This window comes from Neolamprologus multifasciatus, chromosome 11 (assembly GCF_963576455.1).
Source record: "Neolamprologus multifasciatus chromosome 11, fNeoMul1.2, whole genome shotgun sequence".
Lineage (NCBI taxonomy): Eukaryota > Metazoa > Chordata > Actinopteri > Cichliformes > Cichlidae > Neolamprologus > Neolamprologus multifasciatus.
In genome coordinates this window covers 22,462,633-22,484,558 of record NC_140449.1, presented here as the reverse complement: position 1 = coordinate 22,484,558, position 21,926 = coordinate 22,462,633, and the positions used below count along the sequence as shown (strand labels likewise).

At 41.7% G+C, this 21,926-nt stretch overlaps 1 protein-coding gene across 3 annotated transcripts in view; it reads right to left on the bottom strand.

Annotated features, from left to right (window-relative positions):
- clcn1b (chloride channel, voltage-sensitive 1b) overlaps positions 1-21,926 on the bottom strand; it is a 37,243-nt gene that overhangs the window by 4,233 nt on the left and 11,084 nt on the right. For 2 of the 3 annotated variants that reach the window (XM_085176513.1, XM_085176512.1), the window contains exons 2-21: positions 16,750-16,972; positions 15,628-15,759; positions 15,371-15,499; positions 15,104-15,237; positions 13,775-13,852; positions 10,520-10,598; positions 8,667-8,792; positions 6,641-6,725; positions 6,399-6,500; positions 5,852-5,936; positions 5,337-5,492; positions 5,133-5,202; positions 4,939-5,049; positions 3,195-3,408; positions 2,967-3,100; positions 1,193-1,374; positions 1,023-1,107; positions 847-929; positions 516-560; positions 293-397 (exon numbers count right to left, since the gene is read on the bottom strand). In XM_085176513.1, coding sequence (XP_085032639.1) covers positions 293-397; positions 516-560; positions 847-929; positions 1,023-1,107; positions 1,193-1,374; positions 2,967-3,100; positions 3,195-3,408; positions 4,939-5,049; positions 5,133-5,202; positions 5,337-5,492; positions 5,852-5,936; positions 6,399-6,500; positions 6,641-6,725; positions 8,667-8,792; positions 10,520-10,598; positions 13,775-13,852; positions 15,104-15,237; positions 15,371-15,499; positions 15,628-15,759; positions 16,750-16,972 — 2,358 coding nt within the window. Of the gene's footprint in view, positions 1-292; positions 398-515; positions 561-846; positions 1,108-1,192; positions 1,375-2,966; positions 3,101-3,194; positions 3,409-4,938; positions 5,050-5,132; positions 5,203-5,336; positions 5,493-5,851; positions 5,937-6,398; positions 6,501-6,640; positions 6,726-8,666; positions 8,793-10,519; positions 10,599-13,774; positions 13,853-15,103; positions 15,238-15,370; positions 15,500-15,627; positions 15,760-16,749; positions 16,973-21,926 lie in introns of all 3 variants that reach the window. The other variant, XM_085176511.1, reaches the window with a different exon arrangement.

The following is a 21,926-nucleotide window of genomic DNA, read 5'->3' as shown; positions in this document are numbered from 1 at the left end:
GGAACACAACTATGGAGCTCTGGGCACAAAAACCTTACCAACCAGGTTTTTGACCTTTTGTCTGCCAGTCACACACAACAAAGCTGGCTCAAAGGGAGCATAGCATTTATGGGAGAGAGGCTAAACAGTTTGTTTCAGATAGAAGATGAACTTAGATATAGTTTCAATATAGTTTAGTTATGAAGAGTTTATTCCTCCCGTTTCCAGTCTGTGAGCAGAGATCATGACATGAAAATAAGTCATAGCTGTAAGTGTGCAGAACCAGTATGTGTACATGATTTTTGATGGTCACCTTGTGCAGAGACGTTCTTTCCACCAGCTGAAATGGAGAGGGGTCTATGCGTATCTGCTCCATATCAATTGGTTTGTTCAGCTCTGCCTCTTCCCAGGCTTTGATCTGCAGCCAATCACAAAGCAGAGAGATGAAAGCGCAAACATAGGTTGTAATTATCAATTAGGGTGGTTTGTTGGTCCATCGTTGAGTATGGGGCTGCGCAATCAATAGTGTAAAGTACCTCCTCTGGAGACATGGTGTCAGTCAACTGAGGGGTTGTGGTCTCCTGAGAAAGGTGGAGGAAGAAAGAGATGATAGACCAAATGATGAAAAGAAAGATAGATGCCCCCTGTTGGTTTTAAAGTATTACCTACTGCAAAAGCTATCACTAGGTCAGCTTCAGGTTATGCCCCCACCCCCCTCATCACATTATTGAGGCTGGCTTAGACTGCCATGCTGGACTGATATCCCTGTCTTAGCTGTCACTGCCAACTCAGTAGCAGATCACTGATGCACTGCTTCTTTGAGCGTTTAGCCTCAAAGCAATGGATACATAAGGTTGATCCCAGTACCTGAGTATCTGTCTGGCCTGACAAAGACGTGGAGGAGAAGAGTCTTTGAAGGGTCCTCCTGACAGATGGCAGCTTGCGCTTGTCTGGGGATGTGGTATGGCAACGCATGTCAGAGTAGAGACAAGTGACATGGATGAGTGAACCTGTCCTTGTATGTAGTGGAAATAACGTGTTACCTGAGTCTGTGTGGTTGGTGGAGGGCTCCTGAGGTTTGGGGGCAGGAACGGGTCCATTACATTCTTCCTGCACAGGAGTGGTGGTCTGATGAACACAACGCTGTCAGTAAGGGGGTTGCAGACACAAACAAACAACACCTGATGGTCAGGAATAGGTCACATTTTTCCACCTTGTCGGGGCTTTCCTCGCCTCCCTCCTCATCTACAAAGGTGAATGACTCCCAGCTGATTTTGGAGGCTTGACCCGGTGAACTTTGACCTCTTTCAAAGACTCGTCTTAGAGGTGAAAGCCACCAGTCCAAGAGGGCTTGAAGCTCTGTCCTCTCAATTGAACCTAGCAGAATCATAGATTCTGCAAAAAAGGAAGTTTCACAGGGAAAAAGTTTGGCATTCAGGGGGAAACTGTTGATACTTACATGAGATCAGCTTAGCACCAAGTCAGAAAAAATAACTTTAAGGTAAAAAACGAATTTAATGGTCCTTATTTTCTGTCATAAATATATATATATTGTTACAATGGATAATGTTGACAGTGGCCAAGGTTCCAAAAAAGAGGTGAGAGTAATCCCTGTTAGACCAAAGCTCAGGCTTCAGACAGTAAAAGCTGTTTTCTCAAAATTTTCTCTACTCTTGGCTCGATATGATATATTTGGAGCTGATATCTCCCCAATATGATCATCTCATGGACACAGCTCTGCCTCTGCGCACAGAAGCTCCACACACATGTGATTAAACCCTTCTGTTTACGAGGGCGGCCAATCAGAAGCTTGTTTCAGACAGATAGTCAACTGAAGATCTGCACCAAGGCTAAGAGGAATTATTTTGAACTGCTAATCATGGAAAGCTACTTATAGACCTGGTCTATCCAGGTCTATAAGACCTAAGGCGATCGTGGCTCAAAAGTTGGGCGTTTGTTTTGTAATCGGAAGGTTGCCGGTTCGAGCCCCGGCTCCGACAGTCCCGGTCGTTGTGTCCTTGGGCGAGACACTTCACCCGTTGCCTGCTGGTGGTGGTCAGAGGGCCCGGTGGCGCCAGTGTCCGGCAGCCTCGCCTCTGTCAGTGTGCCCCAGGGCGGCTGTAGCTACACTGTAGCTTGCCATCACCAGTGTGTGAATGGGTGGATGATTGTGTATAGTGTAAAGCGCTTTGGGGTCCTTAGGACCAAGTAAAGCGCTATACAAATACAGACCATTTACCATTAGTACTAAGCCTTTTAAAAGCAAAATAAAGTATTATTGTTATGGTCCTGGGTCGGTGACCCAGTGTTTTTGGTTTTTGTACTTTTACTTTTGATTTCATCATGGCTTGTGACTGTTTGTGTTTTGGGTTTCTATCCTAGTGTTTCTAGCTCCCTAGTTTCGTGGTACTTCCTGAGTTCTGATTTTTAGGTTTTGTTATTTGACCTCCCAGTGTTAATTCCGTGCTCCCTCTGTTCTGTGTCATCCCTACGTGTGTATTCCCTCTAGTGTAGTCAGGTCTCTGTGTAAAGCCAGACTCTGAGTCTGTGTCTTCGCGCGTGTTTTGAGTTTCCTGTTTTATTGTGAAAGTCTGTGTCTTATGCCAGTGTGTTCAGTTTGCGTTTCCCCTGTCTCGTCTTATTGATCACAATCAGCTGTTCCTCCCTCCTGTGTGTCGTTTCCTCTTTCCCTTCTGTGTATTTATAGTGTGTGTTCACTCATGTTAGTTGCTAGTGTGTCTGTGTTTCTTCCCTGCGTGTTTCTCCCAGAGTCATCCATTCAGGTTCGTTTCGTTAGTCATTCCCAGTTTAGGTCACCTTGAGGTTTTGCTTTGCTCGCTCCGTCTGTGCCACCTGTGTTAAATAAAGCTCGCTCACTTCCAAGCCAGTGCCTGCGTCTGGATCCTATCTCACACTCATCTCACGTCTGCCCCCGCAGCCGTGACAATTATGGCTCACAGAGACGGCAAAGATGGTGGTCATCCTACCTTTGGAGTCGACGATGGGGATGGTTTTCAGGGTTGTGGTGTCAAGCAAATGGTTTAATTCCCGAAAGGTGGCTTGAGAAGACAGAAATCTCACTTTGCGCACCATAATGTCCTCCACAAAGATGTTATACTTGCTGGGAATGACGGGATACAACAATAAGTACAGGTTGTCTTTCATGACAGCGGTATAAAAAACAAAATAAGGACTTTTAGGTATTTTAACTTTACCTTATGTGCCCAAGGGCCAACTCAGGCAAGTAGGGTAGCTTCTTCACCTGGATGATGGAGTCGTAGAGAGACGGCTGTAGACCCTGCGCCACCATATTAGCTAAGATGACGGCCACCATCATGGGTAGGATGTGGGAGATTTGACCAGTGAGCTCAAAGCAAATTACTGCTGTGGAAACTGTATGTGTGACAGCCCCTGTCATCGCTGCTGCACCTGTGATGGGGGGTGTGATATAATTCCTCGTGATTATTGTACATCATCATTTTCAGAGGAATGGTTTTGTTTGTTAGTCCACTTAAAACTGATCCATGAGTCAAGCGTAAAAAAGACACCAAATAAACCTGTTTCTATCTACAACTTAGCAAAGAGTCAATTTTAAATTGTATCTTTAGACACTTTGTTACTAGCAACCTTGAGTTCAATCTGCAAAAAAATGCCCCAAATAACCCAGACATGAAGTCTATCTGAAAGTCATGCCCTTAATAAAGAGGAAAATATTCAGTAACAATCTGACACAGGACCTGATAAATGTCCTTCATGCCCTTCAGATGATCATCTTCTGTTCACCGAAGCAAAAATGGACACAGAGGAAGGATGGCTGTCAAGAAGCCATTATTAAGGAAGGGAAACGGGGAGAAAAGGCTGAGATAAATGAAACTGATGAATCCAAATTTAAATTTTTGGGTCAAATCATCATCTGTACAGTCAAGCCCATAATTATTAATACCCCTGATAAATTTTGACTTAAATTTACTTTTATTCAATCAGTTTTTGGTTTTTTGTTTGTTTTGTTTTGTTTTTTTGACTGGAAATGATGATTTTTTATTTTTTTTTCCCAGGATGATGCCTCTTGTTCATCGTCTTATCATCTTTTGGGAGACGCCTGTGTCATTTCTGGTCAAAAAAACCCACTTGCCTGTTGAATAAAAGTAACTTTAACTCAAAATTTACCAGGGGTATGAATAATTATGGGCTTGACTGTATATACAGAAAAGGTCAGGAGAGAGGTACAACAGCAAGTGTCTACTGCCGTCTGTAAAACACGGACAACGCTCTGTCATAGTTCAGGGCTGCGTGTCAGTCACTGGTGTTGGGGATTTTACAGTGAAAAGCACAGTGAGATTTTGAACCACCAAGTAACACCATCTGGAAAGTGTCTGATTGGCACTAACTTCATTTTTCAGCATGAAAGTGATCCCAAATGCACCACCAATGCAGTAACAGCATATCTGGATAGAAAATAGAAGAGCCTGGACCTCATCATTATTGAACCAGTGTGAGATCATCTTGACAGAGAATGGGACAAAAGGCAGGGGAACCATCCTGAAGATTACTTAAAGAAATTATAAGAAAGTTTGAAAGAGTTCAGACTGTCTAAATAAAACAAACCATCAATTAGCTTTGAAAGCATTATACTATTTATGACACAGTGAATCAGAAAACATTAAGACCGTCAAGAGCTTAGTGGTCTTGTGAGGCAGATAAAGTACATCTAGTTTTTTTTTAAAAAGGCTTACAACGCTCAGTTGTTATCAAATGTAATATTTTGTAATGACTTTTTAAATTATAATTTGTTTATTTTAGCACACAGACTGATAATTTGGCATGTTGGGGGTGATTTCTGCTGCTAAATCTGCAGCTTGAACAAGAGAATATAAAACACCAAAAAAGGAAAGAACTTTTCTTGAATCTACAACTCTTCAAATAGCCTTTGGGGACCTGGGGGAAGGTTAACAGACTGACCAATGACAGCGTAACCTCCTGGCAGGATGCGGTAGACTATCCCATCAAACAAGATTCCATTTGGGAACAGAGTGGCCATGATCTCTCCGACAAGGCGACCGAAAGCAGCTCCTTGAGGAGAGAGATAAGGCACTCTGGTAAAGACAAATTGAACTGAAGATCAGCAGGAGACTCGCATTACAAAATCCTATTACCTAATATGAACACCGGCATAAAGGCACCTGAGGGGATGGGCATAGTGGTGGAAACTGCTGACATCCAGAACTGCAACACAAAAACAGGATCAAAGTAGGATCGAGACCGATCCCAGAGGTTTTTCACGCTATCGCACACAGTGCTTTTCAAGGCAACACCCACTCCATACACAATGTGAGGAGGAGGCAAGGAGGGAGAGATACCTTCATGATGAAGAAGAGGAGAAGGATGATAAAGACACTGACACGAGGATGAAGCCATGCGGCAGAGCGACCCAGGCCGGGGGGAGCAGGGTATCCTGAGATTTTGGTCCAGGTGAAATTATCAAAGAGTGAGTTGATACACTCTCTAGGCATCAGCTGCAAGAGGAAACACAAACACATGGAAAAAAAATTGTCCTAAACAAGGTTTACATAAACACAAAATCATCACATCCTGATGACGCTACATGTTCATAATAAAAAAAAGTAAAATGTGACATGTAGTCTAAAAAATATTCAGGAAGAATGGAAATTATACATGTTCCAGTCCATTAACATTAAAAGAACAATCCTATTAATTTACAATCATGCGACAGACAGCCACACTTTCACAGATAAGGTTTTAGTGTTTGCGGACTTAGTGAAAAGTCACCTGATTCATATCAGGTTTTAAAAAAATACCACCAGAAATGAACATGAAAAAAGTCAGAGAATTAACAAGATTGATGAATTCTGACCTCTCCGGCCATAAACTGTCCAAATCCAGGAGGAAAGGTGATGGTGGCGATGATCAATGTCACTGCACCTGGATAGATCAAACGACTGGGACAACACACAGACGGAGACACATACGAGTTCATTAAAAGCAGCAGTGTATCCCCAGTGGACTACAGTTGTCTTGTCATAGAAATAACCAGTGTGTGTGAACCAGCGCTGATTGTAGAGCTCTCTTGATGCTGCTACTCTCTTTTCTCTAATGGTGAAGACTAATGTTCCCTGACTGTTGAGTCTCAGAGGGTAAGTGAATCTCCCCATTGAGTGAATAACTGGCTGAAAGGTTGTTAAGGCTTTGCTGCTGTCCTGACCAGTGTTGTGAGACTGATGAGTTTGGAAAGTGGAGCTGAGAAACATTAAGAGGAATTGGATTTAAATGCACAAATGGTTTCAGTTCCAAGAAACAGTTTCTGCTACCAGAGTCACAGCAGTTTAAGGGCTGAGCGCCACATTAATCCACAGCAGCGGGGAGGTCTCTGTTATGTTTCTGCGTCTGTGTGGGGATCTTACTGTTTGGTTAGAAAGCGTGTAAGAGCCGTAGGCCTTCTCATGAAGAGAACCACCTGTCTGTTCAGGTAAACGAAGAACGCTCCCAAAAAGCCACACGAGATCCTGAAAGACGAAAGAAAGCTGGGTTAAGGAGCAAGGATGCAGCTTTTACGTGACTATCGCAGATTAAAGGAACCTTGCTGACTCATATTATTTCAACACAAACACATGCAGGCATGCAAGTGCTCACAAAGTCTCCTCACCCTATTATTGCAAATGCAGGCAGCTCTTGAAGGTCAAAGGGAAAATCCATCCGAAAGTTTGTTTTGAAGAGGGCTGTGATTGTGACTGAGAGGAAAAGAGAAATAACTGTTTCACACCAAGTGAACATGTGGTCTCAGTCTGTCACTCCTATGCTAATACTTTGACAACAGGGACAACAAGATAAATTAAACAAAGTATAACAATAAAAAACAAATACTCCAGTCCACCTGATGAGTCTGAGCCCGATATTTAAGCTCCCTTAGCTGTTTTTATGTCTCCATCAACTCCTGAAGGAAACAAATGATTCTTTATGTGGCTTGTTTCAGTCCACAATGTGCTGCTATGTAATATGCAATGGGTTCCCTAACTTTTAAAAACAACTCTCTCTCTCGGCCAGTTTATTAGGTACACCTGTTCTACTGCTTGTTAATGCAAATATTGGCTCATCCAATCACGTGGCAGCAACTCAGTGCATTTGGGCATATAGACACGGCCAAGACAGCCTGCTGAAGTTCAAACTGAGCGTAAGAATGAGGAAGAAAAGCGATTTAAGTAATTTTGAACATGGTATGGTTGTTGGTGCTGTACGAGCTGGTCTGAGATCTGGAATTTTCCCATCCAACCACCTGCAGGGTTTGCAGAGATTGGCTGCTTGATACCAGAGATCAGAGGAGAAAGATCACACTGCTTTGAGCTGATTGGAAGGCAGCAGGAACTCAAATAACCAGTGATTATTTGAGCAGAAGAGAATCTCTGAATGCACTTTATGTAGATAGTCTACAGCAGCACAAGGCCACACTGCGTTTCACTCCTGTCAAATAAAAACAGGGACCTGAGGCCTCACCAACACTGAACAATGGAAGATTGAAAAAACCTTGTCTGGCATAATAACATTCAGACATTAGGGTCAGAATTTAGTGCAACCAACACAATTGCATGGATCAGTCCTGCCTTGTATCATCGTTTAGGCTAATGGTGCTGGTGTTTTAATGTGTGGGGGATATTTTCCTGGCACACGAGTAACAACGGAGCATCATTTAATCACCGCAGCTTACGTGAGTATTGTTACATGCCATGTCTATCCATTCATGACCAAACTGTACCCATCTTCTAATGGCAGCTTCCAGGTAAGTAATGTGCTATGTTACAACACTCAGATCCTCTCAAACTTGTTTCTCAAACATGCCTCCACAGTCAACATTACTCAATCCAATCCAGCACTTTTGGTATTTGGTGGAACGGGAGATTCACATCATGAATCTGCAGCAGCTGTGTGACGCTATCATAATAATACGGGCCAAATTTGGTGAATCTATGCCATGAAAAATGAAAGTCTTTCTGAAGGTAAAAACAGCCCAACCCTACCAAGGTGTGCATAATAAAATGTCCATTAGTTGTATATTAAAAGAGCAGTAAACAGTAAAGTTGCAGGCCTGAAAACCAAAACAACGAAAACAGAGCTTACAGATACTTAAATACTTTGAGGTACTTAAATACTTTGAAGTATTATACTTAAATAATGTAAATACTGATTAACGGAGCTTCGGTGAAGAAGATTCATGAACAGTGTAGTCTGAAAAATCTAACCTAATCTAACTGGTTACGTTTGCAATAGAGAGAAAAAATTCACCCAGGTACATTTCTGTAATATTTTAACATAAATTCCATGAAACTGAGGTTTGAGACTTTAAAAGATGAAGATTTACCCAAATCTGTTTGGGTAAGAGTGGCTATGTAATGATCGCCTCTTTCTGAGTTATATATTATTTATAAAATTACACTGGAAAAGATAAATATATGAAAATGTGAAAATATCTAGTATTGTAATAAAGAGATAGGGTCACCTGAATGCAGCTTGTAGGGATTTTAGGCTACAGATGATGTATTGAAACATTTCAGGTTTATGTAAAGAAGCAAGTATTACTCAGCTGTCATATTCAGCTACTTTCAATAAACAGCAAGCTCAGCTGTCTTTTTTTCAGTAGTTTGTGTGTATCTGATGAATATGCATTTCCTCCTTCTCACCAGCATCCTTGTTCCAAACAGACAGCACCCGGAATATGAAGGCACTGAATGTGGCGGCAAAGTATCCCCGCCAGTAATTCCTCACCGCAAAGTAGGTAGACGTGACCTCAATACTAAACAGCACCCCTGGTGACGGTGGATCGACAGAATAAAAGGGGAGGAAGGACAGAGGGAGAGGAGGGATTACAGAGAGGAAGAGCAATGAGGATGGACAGTGAGAGAAAATGAGGTGGAGGGAGAGGAGAGGAAGAGAAGGGAGAGAGAGAGAGAGAGAGGACGGTATTATGAGTTAAAGCAACAAAATGAATTCAAAAACACTTGAAACTGAGGGTGTAATTATGCACACCAGGAGAACCACGGGGAGTTAACACACATTCAAACGCAGCTAAACACACACTTACATGTAGTCTCGCTCTCTGACACACAAACAGAGACATAATCAGCATGTGAAGCTATAAAACAATAATCAAAGCTGTGTGAAGCTTCTAAAAAAAGATTTAAAAAACATATTTTGGGACCAACATCATGTCAGCAGGAAATACATTCTAGTTTGTTTTGTATACATCTAGTGACTTAAGTATAGTGCTGTGCAAAAATTGTAGGCATTTCAGAAGTTTAGATTCTTATCTGTCACACACCCATCTGCCCTCGGGGAGAGTTTAATCGCCCCAAAATTATTCTGCAGCGTGACAACACGGCCAAACAATAAGCCGCCGTCATTAAAAGAGCCACATTCGACAGTAAGAACGGGCCTTGCAGAAGACAGTCTGTCCTTAATCCCCTCAGCTCAGCATTACAGGAAGAGACAAGAGACACTGAGACAGACTAATTACCTGACAAACACCTTGAAAAGCTGAGAAGTGGTCAAAGTTAACTAAATACTATTCACGGCATTATCTTTGAAACTTTCCTTTTTTTTTTAATGCCTAAAACGTTTGCACAGCATTCGATGTTTTGTTGACTTTTGTACTTTGGTTGGTACTTCAGCTCATGATTGTTCACACTGATAATTAATAAACAGATTATTAACATGTTCTATAAATGATCTATCAAAAAACTGGGATCTTTACAAAGTTTTTGATTAGAAGAGTTTAATTATTGGCTTACTAACTTCAGCTGATTGGACCACTGAACTGTTTAACCTCTGTTACTAAGGGGGATTTATTGATTTTTAATATGAGCCAGTATTGAGTCTTTGAATTACTCACACTCTTTAAAACTTTCAAGTAACACTTTATAAAAAATGGAAATTCAATATATTTTATTTGAAATTACAGTGTAATTATATTTACCTACAAAAACTTAAGAGCATGTACACTGCAATAAGGGGGTAAAAAGTCAGGTTTTTACAGGAAACAGAGATAATTTTACTGTAAGTAAATTGAAGCACTAAGTACTAAGTTTAGTCTTGCTAGGCAAGATTAATCCACTCCATAATTTAGCCTAAAGTGTATTTACAATGTGAGATGAGGAAATATTACCATGAAATTACGCAGAGCTTACTTACATTTATCATTGTGGTCACAGTCACTGGTTTGGAGGAGAGTACATTGTAAGAGTACATATTGCTTCCACTGAAGGTGTGGCTCACCTGTTTGAGCTATTTGATTGCTCACATGTGTATCTTTTAAAATGGCAACTAAGTGCATATTTGTCACTGGTCTTCAGTGACTGTAATAGTAATGCTCACTTTCAATAATTCACAAATCAGACATATTATATATGTAAAGAAATAAAGACAAGCATAATGTGTCCCCTTTGGAAAACAAACAGGTCTAAGAATCTGATGCAGTACAGGAGGACGGTTGGTGCAGAGGTTGTGGCTGAGAGGCAGTGTGGAAGATGTACAGTACCTCCTAGTGGAGTGCCAAAACAGCATCCCACCCCCACGGCACAGCCAACAGTCAGTATATCTGTGTAACCATAAGGGTTCTACTGACACAGAAAACAGAGAGGGAGGGGGGGAAACGGGGCGGGAAGGTGAAGGGGTGAGTCACAGAGTGAGGGATGAAAGGCAAGAGATGATGAGGGGTGATGGTGGTGGGGGGGGGGGGGGACAATAACAAGACAGCAGAGTGAGTCGGAAAGAGGGGGAGAGAAAAAAGATCAAGGTGGTGAGGACAAGAGGGGGAACCACAGAGGGAGAAATGACAGAAAAGAAAATTGGAATAAAGTGAATAAATAATGTTCACTAGAGTGTGATTAGAAAAGTTATAAAGGAGGGGAAATTACACCACGAGGATATGAAGCAGAGGAGGCGCATGCCAGTGTGAGTATACAGACTTTGAGGAAGCAATTAAGCAATCAGGAAGCAAACCAAGTGGTCACATTGTCCTTGGAGACAGATCCCTGCAACTGATTGCAGACTGAAAATTGAAGGTAGCACACATGAAATACTTCCACTGATTATTCATGACCTTGAATGCTGAGCTGCTGTTTAACTTTTTAGACTATTTAACTTTTTAGGATAGTTTTAAAGGAATAATTTGCAATTCTTGTCTTTCTGCTCAGAGTTAAAGTGCAGTGAAAAGTATTAGCCGCCTTCCTGATTTCTTATCTTATTTTTTTTGCCCATTTGTCACCCTTATGTGTTTTAGCTCATCAAACTAATTTTAAAATTACACAAAGATAACCCAGGTAAATAAAAAATCCTGTTTTTAAATGATGATTTCATATTTCAAGGGGGATAAAGCTATCCAAGCACGCCTTGCAATTGTCCCCCTTGTTAAATAATGAATTAACTGTGATTACCCACATTTATGTTTTAAAAGCTCAGTTCAGAATGATATCATCATTTAAAAACTGCATTTTGTATGTACTCAAGTTATCTTTATATTCAAGTTTGTTTCATTCGCGTGATCTGAAACGTCTATACATGATAAAAATATAAAAGAAATGAAATCAGGAAAGATAAATACTTTTTCGCAGCACTGTAGAAGGAAAAATTGATGCCATATTTATATATGTATGCTAAACATAAAGCTTAGGCCAGCAGGCAGTTGAATTAGCCTAGGATGACTGGAAACAAACTCCCCATTTTCATTCTTAATGTACCTTCTAGCAAATGCAGCTAATTCACAAGTTCTCATTAAATTTGTCTGAACCATATAAACGACTGACTGTGGGCTATTGTGCAGTAATTCAATTCAATTCAGTTTTATTTATTTAGCGCCAAATCACAACAAATTGTGCCTCAGGGTTCACTTTATATTATGAGGTAAAGATTCTCCAATAATACACAGATAAATGCGTAACAACATCAACATCGGGGATTCAAATTCAGTTATCCCAACTACATTTACAAAATCCAATATTCACCTGACATTGGTCACTTTTGTGGTGTTTAATGGAGCCTATTATCGCTCCATATTTTTATTATTGTACTCTGCCAGAGGGGTGCCACAGTTTTGTAGCACTGTCACCTCACAGCAAACAGAAAGACTAGGGGTTCGAAGCAGCTGCAACCAGCAACAACTGGGATGGGCTCCAGCTTACCTGCAACCCTTAATTGGATAAGTGGGGAAAAAAATGGATGGATGAATGAAGTCTACTAGAGCAGATCTTCATGACTGAGAGAGCAAACTAATCCTTATTTATCTTATTTAGCTGGCCCCTCAGCTCCTAAACAAGCCTCATTAGCTCCAATCTCCTCCCTTTAGAGCAGCTATTTTTCTGATTTGCTACCATGTACAAACAAAAGGTTTGAGGAACATCATACTGTCATATTTTCATGACAGACAAGACAGAACAGTAAGTGCCCCCTTTAAAAGCCACCTCGTGATTTAAGGAGACATCCATACAAAACATCCATACAGGGCTATTTGATTATCTGCACATGTGCACAGTTGTCAGCAAAAACAAAGTCTATCTGCGCTCCATATTTGTTTTATTCTACATCCTCGGCCCTGACTGTTAATTTGTATTTCTTATCCTGACCTTTACATCACGTCCAGTCAGAAAGAAAAGAAAAACAACTCTTCCGTGATTTTGCTTTCATATTTTCTAGAGTTTAAATGTGGATTGTGTCAGACTATAACCTTGTGAAAACACACTATGTTTCAGTAGCACAAAATGTACACAAATGAAGAGACAGCACCTTTAAAATATCCGTTGCAGGTGTAGCATTGATACTGACTTTAAATATAAATGTTTGAATAGTGGTTTAGTTCACTTTCAAGTAGTGCAGCACACTGATGTGAGGCCAGTTTTAACCTCCAAATTAATTGTAACTGATGTTTCTTGATGAGGTCAAAGCCGACTGTAGACCTGAGGCCGAGCGAGCAGAGCGGGACTTGCCTCCGATCGGGGCACCGAAACAAGTGGCTACTCCTACAGCACACGCACACACCAGCAGGTCCTGGTTATGGGAGCCATTCTGGGTTAAAGGTCAAGGGTGAATGCAGAGATGAATGAGAAAGCCAAGGGGAGGGAAGGGGGGGAGGGAAAGAGGGAGACAGGGAGGTCACTGTTAATACACATGCCAGACATAACGGTCACACTATTAATACAGTGAGACAAACACAGACGAGGCGTGAGGGGGCGAACCAAAACAAAGACACGGGAGAAACGGGGAGGGGATGGCGTGAGCTGGATGGCAGAGACATAACACAGCCACGGGGTTCCCACTTTTTCATTAGTGTTAAAGTTCTTTCAGCAAATTTCAGGGACTCAAAAGTGGCTTCATTTAAAATTCTATAGTTAAGGGTTCAAGTACAAGGACCCTGATATGAATGCTCAACACTGACCTGTTGATATTACAGTTACAGCGTTCTGCTCTCCCAATCATCGTCTACCATGGTGCTATGATAACATTTAACAAGCAAGGTTCTCGGGGATGTTGAGATAAATGGCACTAAATTTAAAATGAGATAATTGTAAATATCCAGAAATACCTGAACTTTTTCTGTTTTTCAGATTTTAAAAAATAATGAGAATAATAGTGAGAAAAATAGTGGGAACCCTGTAATTACAACAAAGATGTCAACAACACCATAAGTTATTACAAAAACACTGCATTCTTCATTTAAATCAGCATGTTGACTGTGGTCAGTAAAGAGATGGGGGAGTTGTGGGTAATGTAGTCGGCTTTGGTCAGGGGCTCAGCTTACCTCATAGACTCCAGAGAAGATGGACATGAATCGACTCAACACTGCGGCGCAGATGCTGGCAATGTGGACAAAGGGACCCTGGGGGTGATGGGAGGACATTACTGACACAGATATGAGTGACGTGTAATGTTATCTACAGAGACACAGAGTGCTGTCTATAAAAACAGAGAGTCTAAACTGGGACATATTTTATCAGAACTGATAAATCACTGTGTAATTACTGGATGTGACACTTTCCATGCTACTGTAATAAGGAAAACGAATGTGGTTCTTTGCTGAGGACTGGAGTAATTTGCCTCAGTCCCGTGAGAAGAGGGCGAGAGGAACAACATGACAGAAGATGATTTATTACCCTGCTCCCAGTTGGAGAGTGAGACAGAAAAAGGACTGAAGATGTGGAACAAGATGCTGAATGAGTGGGGATAGACGCAGAAGCACACAAGTAGTAAGGAGGCGAAAATATGTGTTTGCTTCAGTGCTGGGTTTAATGCAATGCAAAGCAATGGGCTAGAGTACTCAGATTACTCTGTAGTAACACAACCTGTTAGCTTTGCAAAGAATCGCTTATTAAGCTGTTTTTTAAATATGTGTTATTATTAACATATTACCACATTTTCCTTCTCCTTTGCAGTGAGGAAAGAATAATATTTTTCTACATCCCTGTGAATCCTTGGCATGCAGAGTGGAATGTATCTAATCCTACAGTTGTGTTAGTGCTGCAGACTGATGCAGCTCCTGGGTCTGCAAAATAAAGCCAGTGCACAAGTTTCTTAAAAGTTCCCTGTTTTATAAAGGTCTGTGATAAACAGCCCTTTTTGCTCCGTAACCTCAGTAAACACCCATGGTTCCTATTAGTAGATAAATCAGGTTTATGCCTTACACACTATTATCCAGCAGAACCTATGGTCAGTGCAAATATTAAGATCAGCTTTTGCGACGACAGACAGGGTGAATGTTACATTGCTGAGGTATTTGAATTATTATCTTTGAGTGTATTTGAGCTGCCAAGGAGCTCTATGTCATATTTTTTTAAAAAAACATCTGTAAGGTAAAACACTGGTAGTGAAGCAAACTGAGCAGATGAATGATGCTGGTGCTAAACCTGTCACTCTGAGGGAAATGAATAAGCTTGTTCCTGTTTTATGGTGGAGGAAATGCTGCCAGTACCAACTTGCTTTAAAATGAGTCAAAGTTAACATAGTCAGAAGTAGAGCAGTAGAGGCTGATCTACTCCAAAGAGTTTCCTCAGTCGGAAACACTGTAACACAACTGATCTTGTAATGTAACACGATAGTTTTTAAAGTAATGTTGCCTAACACGGGGGTTTACCTCTTTGCCCACAGGCATCCCACTGCCCAGGCCAGCGGTTAGGCCGATGACTTTAGCTATGAAGGCTTTAAGGGTCAGATATTCTTTTAAGACTACACCTCTCAGGATGGTTTTCAGCTCAGGGATACCAGAACCTGTATTTAAAAAAAGAGAGAGAAGTTATAATGTCAGTACTTTACAATAGACAAAATGAGAAAAAAGAAGCAAATACAGGAAGAAATATAATGAGAGAGGATAATAGAGGTTGACAGGTGATGGAGGGCTTACCGATGGCCTGCGGGGAAACCAAGTGACAGAAGAGCGAGGCGAACATGACAAGGATCATGGGATACGTAACCCAGGCGAGGTACTGGAGCGGTACATTGCCCTTAAGCTCCCCATGCACCCATTTATAGGCTGCAAGACAGAATAACAGTAGAAACAGAAAGAAACAAGAACAGGGGAAAAAAAGCACATTACACAAAGGAGCAGTGCAGATAAAAACTGAAGATTTGAAATGGCAATAATCTCCATGACAGCTCTACCTTGCAGGCTCTTGGCACTAGCATAGTCCATACTCCAGCTAACTAGAGCCATAGTCAGTCCCAGAAGAACCAGGAAAATCCAGTCCTCTCCCATTTTTGTCACTATGTAGCACCGCACACGAGCCAAACAATCTGGGACAGAGAGATAAAATTAAAGAGTCAGAGAGTCACTTAGTGAGATCATGGATGAAACAGATGCAGTAAATAAAGTAAATGTAGACTGATAAGTACAGATTAACTCAGTCAAATAGTCAACAAATGCATGGACTACAACATGAAAGATCACAAAGGAAAAACAGTGTAATTATTTACACAGATAGAGGTTGTCACCTCTATCCTATAATATAAGAATCTCAATATTCCCTGCACTAACTCCCACTTGATACAAACTGCATATTTATTTTCCTTCTTAAAATCATTGGAATTGGCTGAAACAATGACGATGATGATCCTGATTTGAGGGGCCCTCTAGGTCAGTTTAAAAAAACTCAGACAAAGCTGCAGTCACTCAAAATGTATTAAAGTCAAAATAGACATTACAGCAAAACCTAAAACAGCACCAAGAAGGTCAGAGAGGAGACTCAACCTCCCTGACACCATGTCAACATAAATACACACCAGCGGTTCAACTCTGTGCACATGTTCACAATACTGAGCATAACTCCTTCAAGTGCTTACTCTAAAGTCCCTCTTATGTCATAATCATCTGCATTTATAGCCTCCAAAAACAAAAAAGCCAAAATTCAAAATTAGAGCTACAAAATACCTTCTATACCTTAAGATTTGGGTAAATGTTTTGAGTCTTGCACCTTTAGAGATTTTCTTTTTATAACTCTGGGTAGGTTACATTTAGATACCCCTTCGCAGAAGCCCTTAAGTTCAAGTTGTATTAAGTCTAAGTGCCTCGTGTAGCCTGATTAAACTACCGTGCTGCCTCATATTTTATGAGCTCATCATGTTGCATGTAAAATCATAATGTGCAAAGTAACCAGAAATTGAAACCATTAGACAAATGCAAAGCTTCACTCTTTGAAAAGTCATGTAATAAAACAACAAAGTGTGTGGAAGTGGCAAAGTAGCCAAATGTTTCCATATACATTTTCATAACCACATGCTGGTCACCTTGGCATTTGGAGTAGGGACGAGGCTTCTTGGTGGAGGAGGCATGGCTGTGATGCGACTCCAGGGTCACAGGGTGCTGATGATGATGCCGCCGGCCGTGGCCTTTGCGGCCTGTGGCTGCGGTATTGTCCCCTGCCTGTCTTCTCCATTGTCTCTCTGTCAGTAAACGGGCAGCCTCCCGTCGGGCGAAGTTTCCCAGCTGCTCCCTGTACTCTCCGTAGAGCTGTAACCAAAGGGACACACTGGCAATCACTATGAAACAAAAATCATGTGTTTCTTGGGCTGCACAGAAGAGAAACAACACGCTAGAATGGAGAGGAGGGAGAGAACGAAAAACAGGCGAAATACCTCTGACAACTGAGACTTGGAAGAAGGATAAAACTGGATCTAGTGTGAAGAGTCTTGAGATAACGAGAAAGAGATGGGGAATGTGTGGCGTGTATGTAAGGGATACACACCAACCTGAATAGCCTGACAGACAGAAATAGACAAAACGGGCATAGAGATTGGAAAATCCCCACCCTGAGCAAAGGAAGGGTCTGGAAAAAAGCCAGAGGAAGATATTCGGAAAGAGAGGACATTCCACACGTTCCACTTCCGACTGCGTGTGCACTTTACACCTATGACTACACAGACACCTACACACATGCTGTCAAACACACACACACACATTCGGTCAGCTTGCTCCGGACTCGTTAAAACTGTAGAAGCTGTATAATACTGCAGATCCGGATGCAGCTATGGTGTGTGCAACTGAAACCTACAGATCACATGCATCCCACCACACAGCAAAGCAAGAAACTGAATCATACAGAGAGCTGGCTGCCACACATTTCTGTCTCATGTTCACACAGGAAAGGAGAGCGGCCACATCCAACCATGAGGCCCAACCAGGACGAAAGCTCGGCTAACTGCACATAATTATGTGCTGGTGAAATGAAAGAAAGAAGAGACAAAAATCCACAATCTTATCTTCTCTAAAAGTCTTTAAGTCTACAGAGTGCAAGTTCATTTTTCTCCAGTTCAAGTGCACAAAAAACAGCCTCACATAACCAGTCCACTGCAATACACTGACTCACTACAACCACATGACAACGTGACTGATATAGAAGTTTATAATTAATACATGAATACACCACATAGCAGGTGGCCAAGCAGTTACTGCTGGAGGCTTTTGAAAACCTTTGATGCCTCTAAATCGTCTAGGAGGTTATTTTAAATCTCACTAAACACCGCAAACCACAAACTGTTATTCAGAACAATGCTGCACCACTAACAGCTTAATACTCCTGTCCTTCAGCCCCGTAAAACCTGAGCTAACAGCAGGAGAAACAAAGTATTGTCAGTTATTTGTTAATATGCAAAGAGCTGGTTGAATATTACCTCCTCAAATCGGGTTGCAAGAGTTTGCATCACGCAGGAAAACTTATATTTAAAGTAAGTTACATACAAGTTTTTCTGTGTGATGTGAAGATGGAAACTGAGTTTTGCAACAGAAAACTTCTCCTGAGTTCTGCTGCGATTATTTCTTCCAAAGGTTATGTTTTTTGACAGCAACTGAAGGTACCGTCTTGTTTCTATCTGCATACACCCACTGGACACTTTATTAGACACACCTGTTCAGTGGCACGGGCCATGGGGATTTTATTTATATAATACATTTAATTCATTATATGTAAACTCAGTAGCACAAAAGCTAAAAATACAAAACTCCATTTAGGTTTACAGGCCTCCAGGCAATGAAAACAGCAAAATAAAACATTAAAAAACACAGCTATTGAGTGTAGACCTGTGTGAACAAAAGGGTCTTGAGTCTGTTTTTTGAATGTTGGCACAGCTGTAACTGATCTCAGGTCAGCAGAAAGCTTGGAACAGGACTACAGGAACCAAAAGCACTCTCAGCTAAAGAAGCAAAACAGAGAGGTGGAGCTTTGTGAACACATGAGATTACCATCTAAGATCATGCCAAAGTTGCCTGATTTTCTCGCCACAAAAGGGAAAAATACAAACAGACTGTCAGTCTCTGACTTTTTGGACCAACAACAATATTTCTGTCTTGTCTCTGTTCAGTTCTAAAAAGTTTTGAGACAACCAGCAGTTGATGTCGTTAATGCAGCTCCTTAGCTAATGAACAGAGGTCAGATCATCAGAGGAAACTGACAGGTACAACTGTATATCATCTGCATAAGAGTGGTAGGATATATTATGATTCGTTATGACAGTACCAACTGGGAGAATGTAAATTTTAAAGTCTGTGAAGGTTCTCAGTCATCCAGGTCATCGTAGTCAAAGGAGCTTTCAAAGAAAAGCGTCTGGACTTCTTTAAGTTGCTTGAAGTTGCTTGAAGACGTTTCACCTCTCATCCGAGAAGCTTCTTCAGTTCTGGCTGATTGGGATCTAAACCCAGTTTCACACCTTGGCTTAGAGGATCATCAGGGGTCCTTTTGTCCCTCTTTGGGGGGAAACTCCCACTAGGTTTAAATCTGGGACTCCCCACCATTTGACCTTAGAACTGAAGAAGCTTCTTGGATGAGAGGTGAAACGTCTTCAAGCAACTTCAAGCAACTTAAAGAAGTCCAGACGCTTAAATTTTAAAGAGTAATGGACTGAGGACAGACTCTTAAGGAAACGTAAAACTCTCTATCCTTCAGGTATGATCAAGAATCTGAACTGTTAGACCATCTGAGTTGTGAAGCCTTTGAATCAAAATGTGTCACTGCTGTCAGAATAAAAAAAAGAGGCTACAGTACGGGTTCATCATAACTGGACAACAGAGGACTGGAAACACTTTGGCGATGAGATTTCTAATGCAACAGTCAGATGCAGTGGCGGTCCTAGCCTGTTAGGCGCCCTGGGCGAACACCCCCTCTGGCGCCCCCCCCCCCCACACACACACACACACATGAAGAGGGAGAGAGTATGCATAGTATGCAAACGGCTACTAAGCAGACATCATACTTCGTCATACAATGTGAACGGGACAAATCAACAATTGACACTGACTAATTAATATTATATTATTGTATATATTGTTTGGAGTTTAGTCTGTTACTGTTACTATTTTTACCATTTCTTCTTGGGGGAACTGTAACCCACATAATTTCCTTAGGGATTAATAAAGTATTCTGATTCTGATTCTGATTGTTTCAGGATGACCTGCCATTATCCAATGACACATCTGCTTACCTGTATCTTTTTCTCGTTTCTCCTTGTAGGAGTGATAATTAAATGTATTGAATTTTAATGATCACTGGGTTTTCATTTGTTTGGTTGCTATGGTGATGTGTAACGGGAGTCACGTGGGTGCTAGCGGTGACATTAAGAGGGCGTTGTCAGTCTGTCTTTCACTGGTTTGATTTTGACAGAGAGGGGGGCTGGGTAGCCATAGTTTTTGTTGACCGCAGCACAACGAGTTTCCCCTTGTTGCATTAGAGCCTGTGATGTTTTAAGAGTTTGAATCGCGAGCCAATAACATTGCTCTGTAAACATTTCAAGCACTTTAATAAACAAGCAAGCAATTCCACCTCTCGCATTATTGCGTAAAGTTGACAGCGTGTCAGGCAAATAGGCAGGCTCCCTCCCCAGCCTCTAGCGACTGTGGAAGTCGCTACACTCCTCTTCTTTTCTCTTTTTTTAAACTTTAAAAACGGGTTGTGTGTGAGACTTTAAATAAACAAAATATAAAATATACATTTTAAATTGTTATTGATCCCTTTACCCCGAGTCCTAAAGTGCATATTTATTTGTTTTACTCTTAAATATTTATTGTTTGTTTACTTGCACTGCTGTAACTGGAGCCTCGTCGTCTCGTCTCTCTATATAGTGGACTGTATGCAGCGGAGATGACAATAAAGTTTACTTTGACTTCAGCAGCGAGCAGGCGCACCGAGGGCTCTCGCGCTCACTTTTCGCGTATAGAATTTTGAAAAAACATCGGTGCAAATTATAAGTCTGTATGATGATGTCTGGTGTTTTCGTGTTTGCTGTTTGTTTTTATTTTGTTTTATTTTGCGAGTTGGTAATTTTTACTGCTCCAGCCAGCCAGAGAATCCCCCGCCGCCCCGCCCTCTCCTCCCTGTGCCGCAAGCAGCAGGCGCACCTCGCAAACGGAGGGCGCCCTTACTCCCATGGGCGATAGAAAACCTATGCCATTCCCAGTATGCGCTGGCTGATGTCGGGGCATCATGAGTACGAGCAATTTTTTTTTTTTTTTTTTACCGATTCTCGTGATGCCGCCCCCCACCACGATGCCGCCCCGGGCAACCGCCCGTGTCGCCCGTATCTAAAACCGCTACTGCTGACCAGTAGCGGTTTTAGATACGGGCGACACGGGCGGTTGCCCGGGGCGGCATCGTGGTGGGGGGCGGCATCACGGGCAAAATGCTCGTACTCATGCTTCCCCGACGTCAGCCAGCGCATATTGGGAATGGCATAGGCACCGATCGGTTTTCTATCGCCCATTTGCTGGGAGTAAGGGCGCCCTCCGTTTGCGAGGTGCGCCTGCTGCTTGCGACACAGGGAGGAGAGGGCGGGGCGGCGGGGGAGTCTCTGGCTGGCTGGAGCGGCATCTAATAACCAACTCGCAAAATAAAACAAAATTAAAACAAACCAACAAACATGAAAACACCAGACATCATGATACAGACTTATAATTTGCACCGATGTTTTTTCGTAATTCTGTACACGAAAAGTGAGCGCGAGAGCCCTCGGTGCGCCTGCTCGCTGCTGAAGTCAAAGTAAACTTTATTGTCATCTCCGCTACATACAGTCCAGTGTATAGAGAGACGAGACGACGAGGCTCCAGTTACAGCAGTGCAAGTAAACAAACAATAAATATAAGAAGAGTAAGAAAATAAATATACACTTTAGGACTCGGGGTAAAGAGATCAATAACGATTTAAAATTTATAATTTACAGTTTGATTATTTAAAGTCTCACACACAACCCGTCGAAAGGGGAGGAGGGGCCTGCTGCTTCCAAACAGAGCACATTTCATTCATAATGTTGTAAATCCAAGCCCATCATGTATTCATGATTTGAGTCCTGGGTTGTGTGAAATCTCAGAAATAAACCAGAAATAAACAAAGTGAATCTGTGAACTAAGGTGTAGGTCTGTTAGGTTATGTTGTGGTGATCCAAGAGTTGGGGGATTTGTGTTCATACTGGAGTGCAAAATT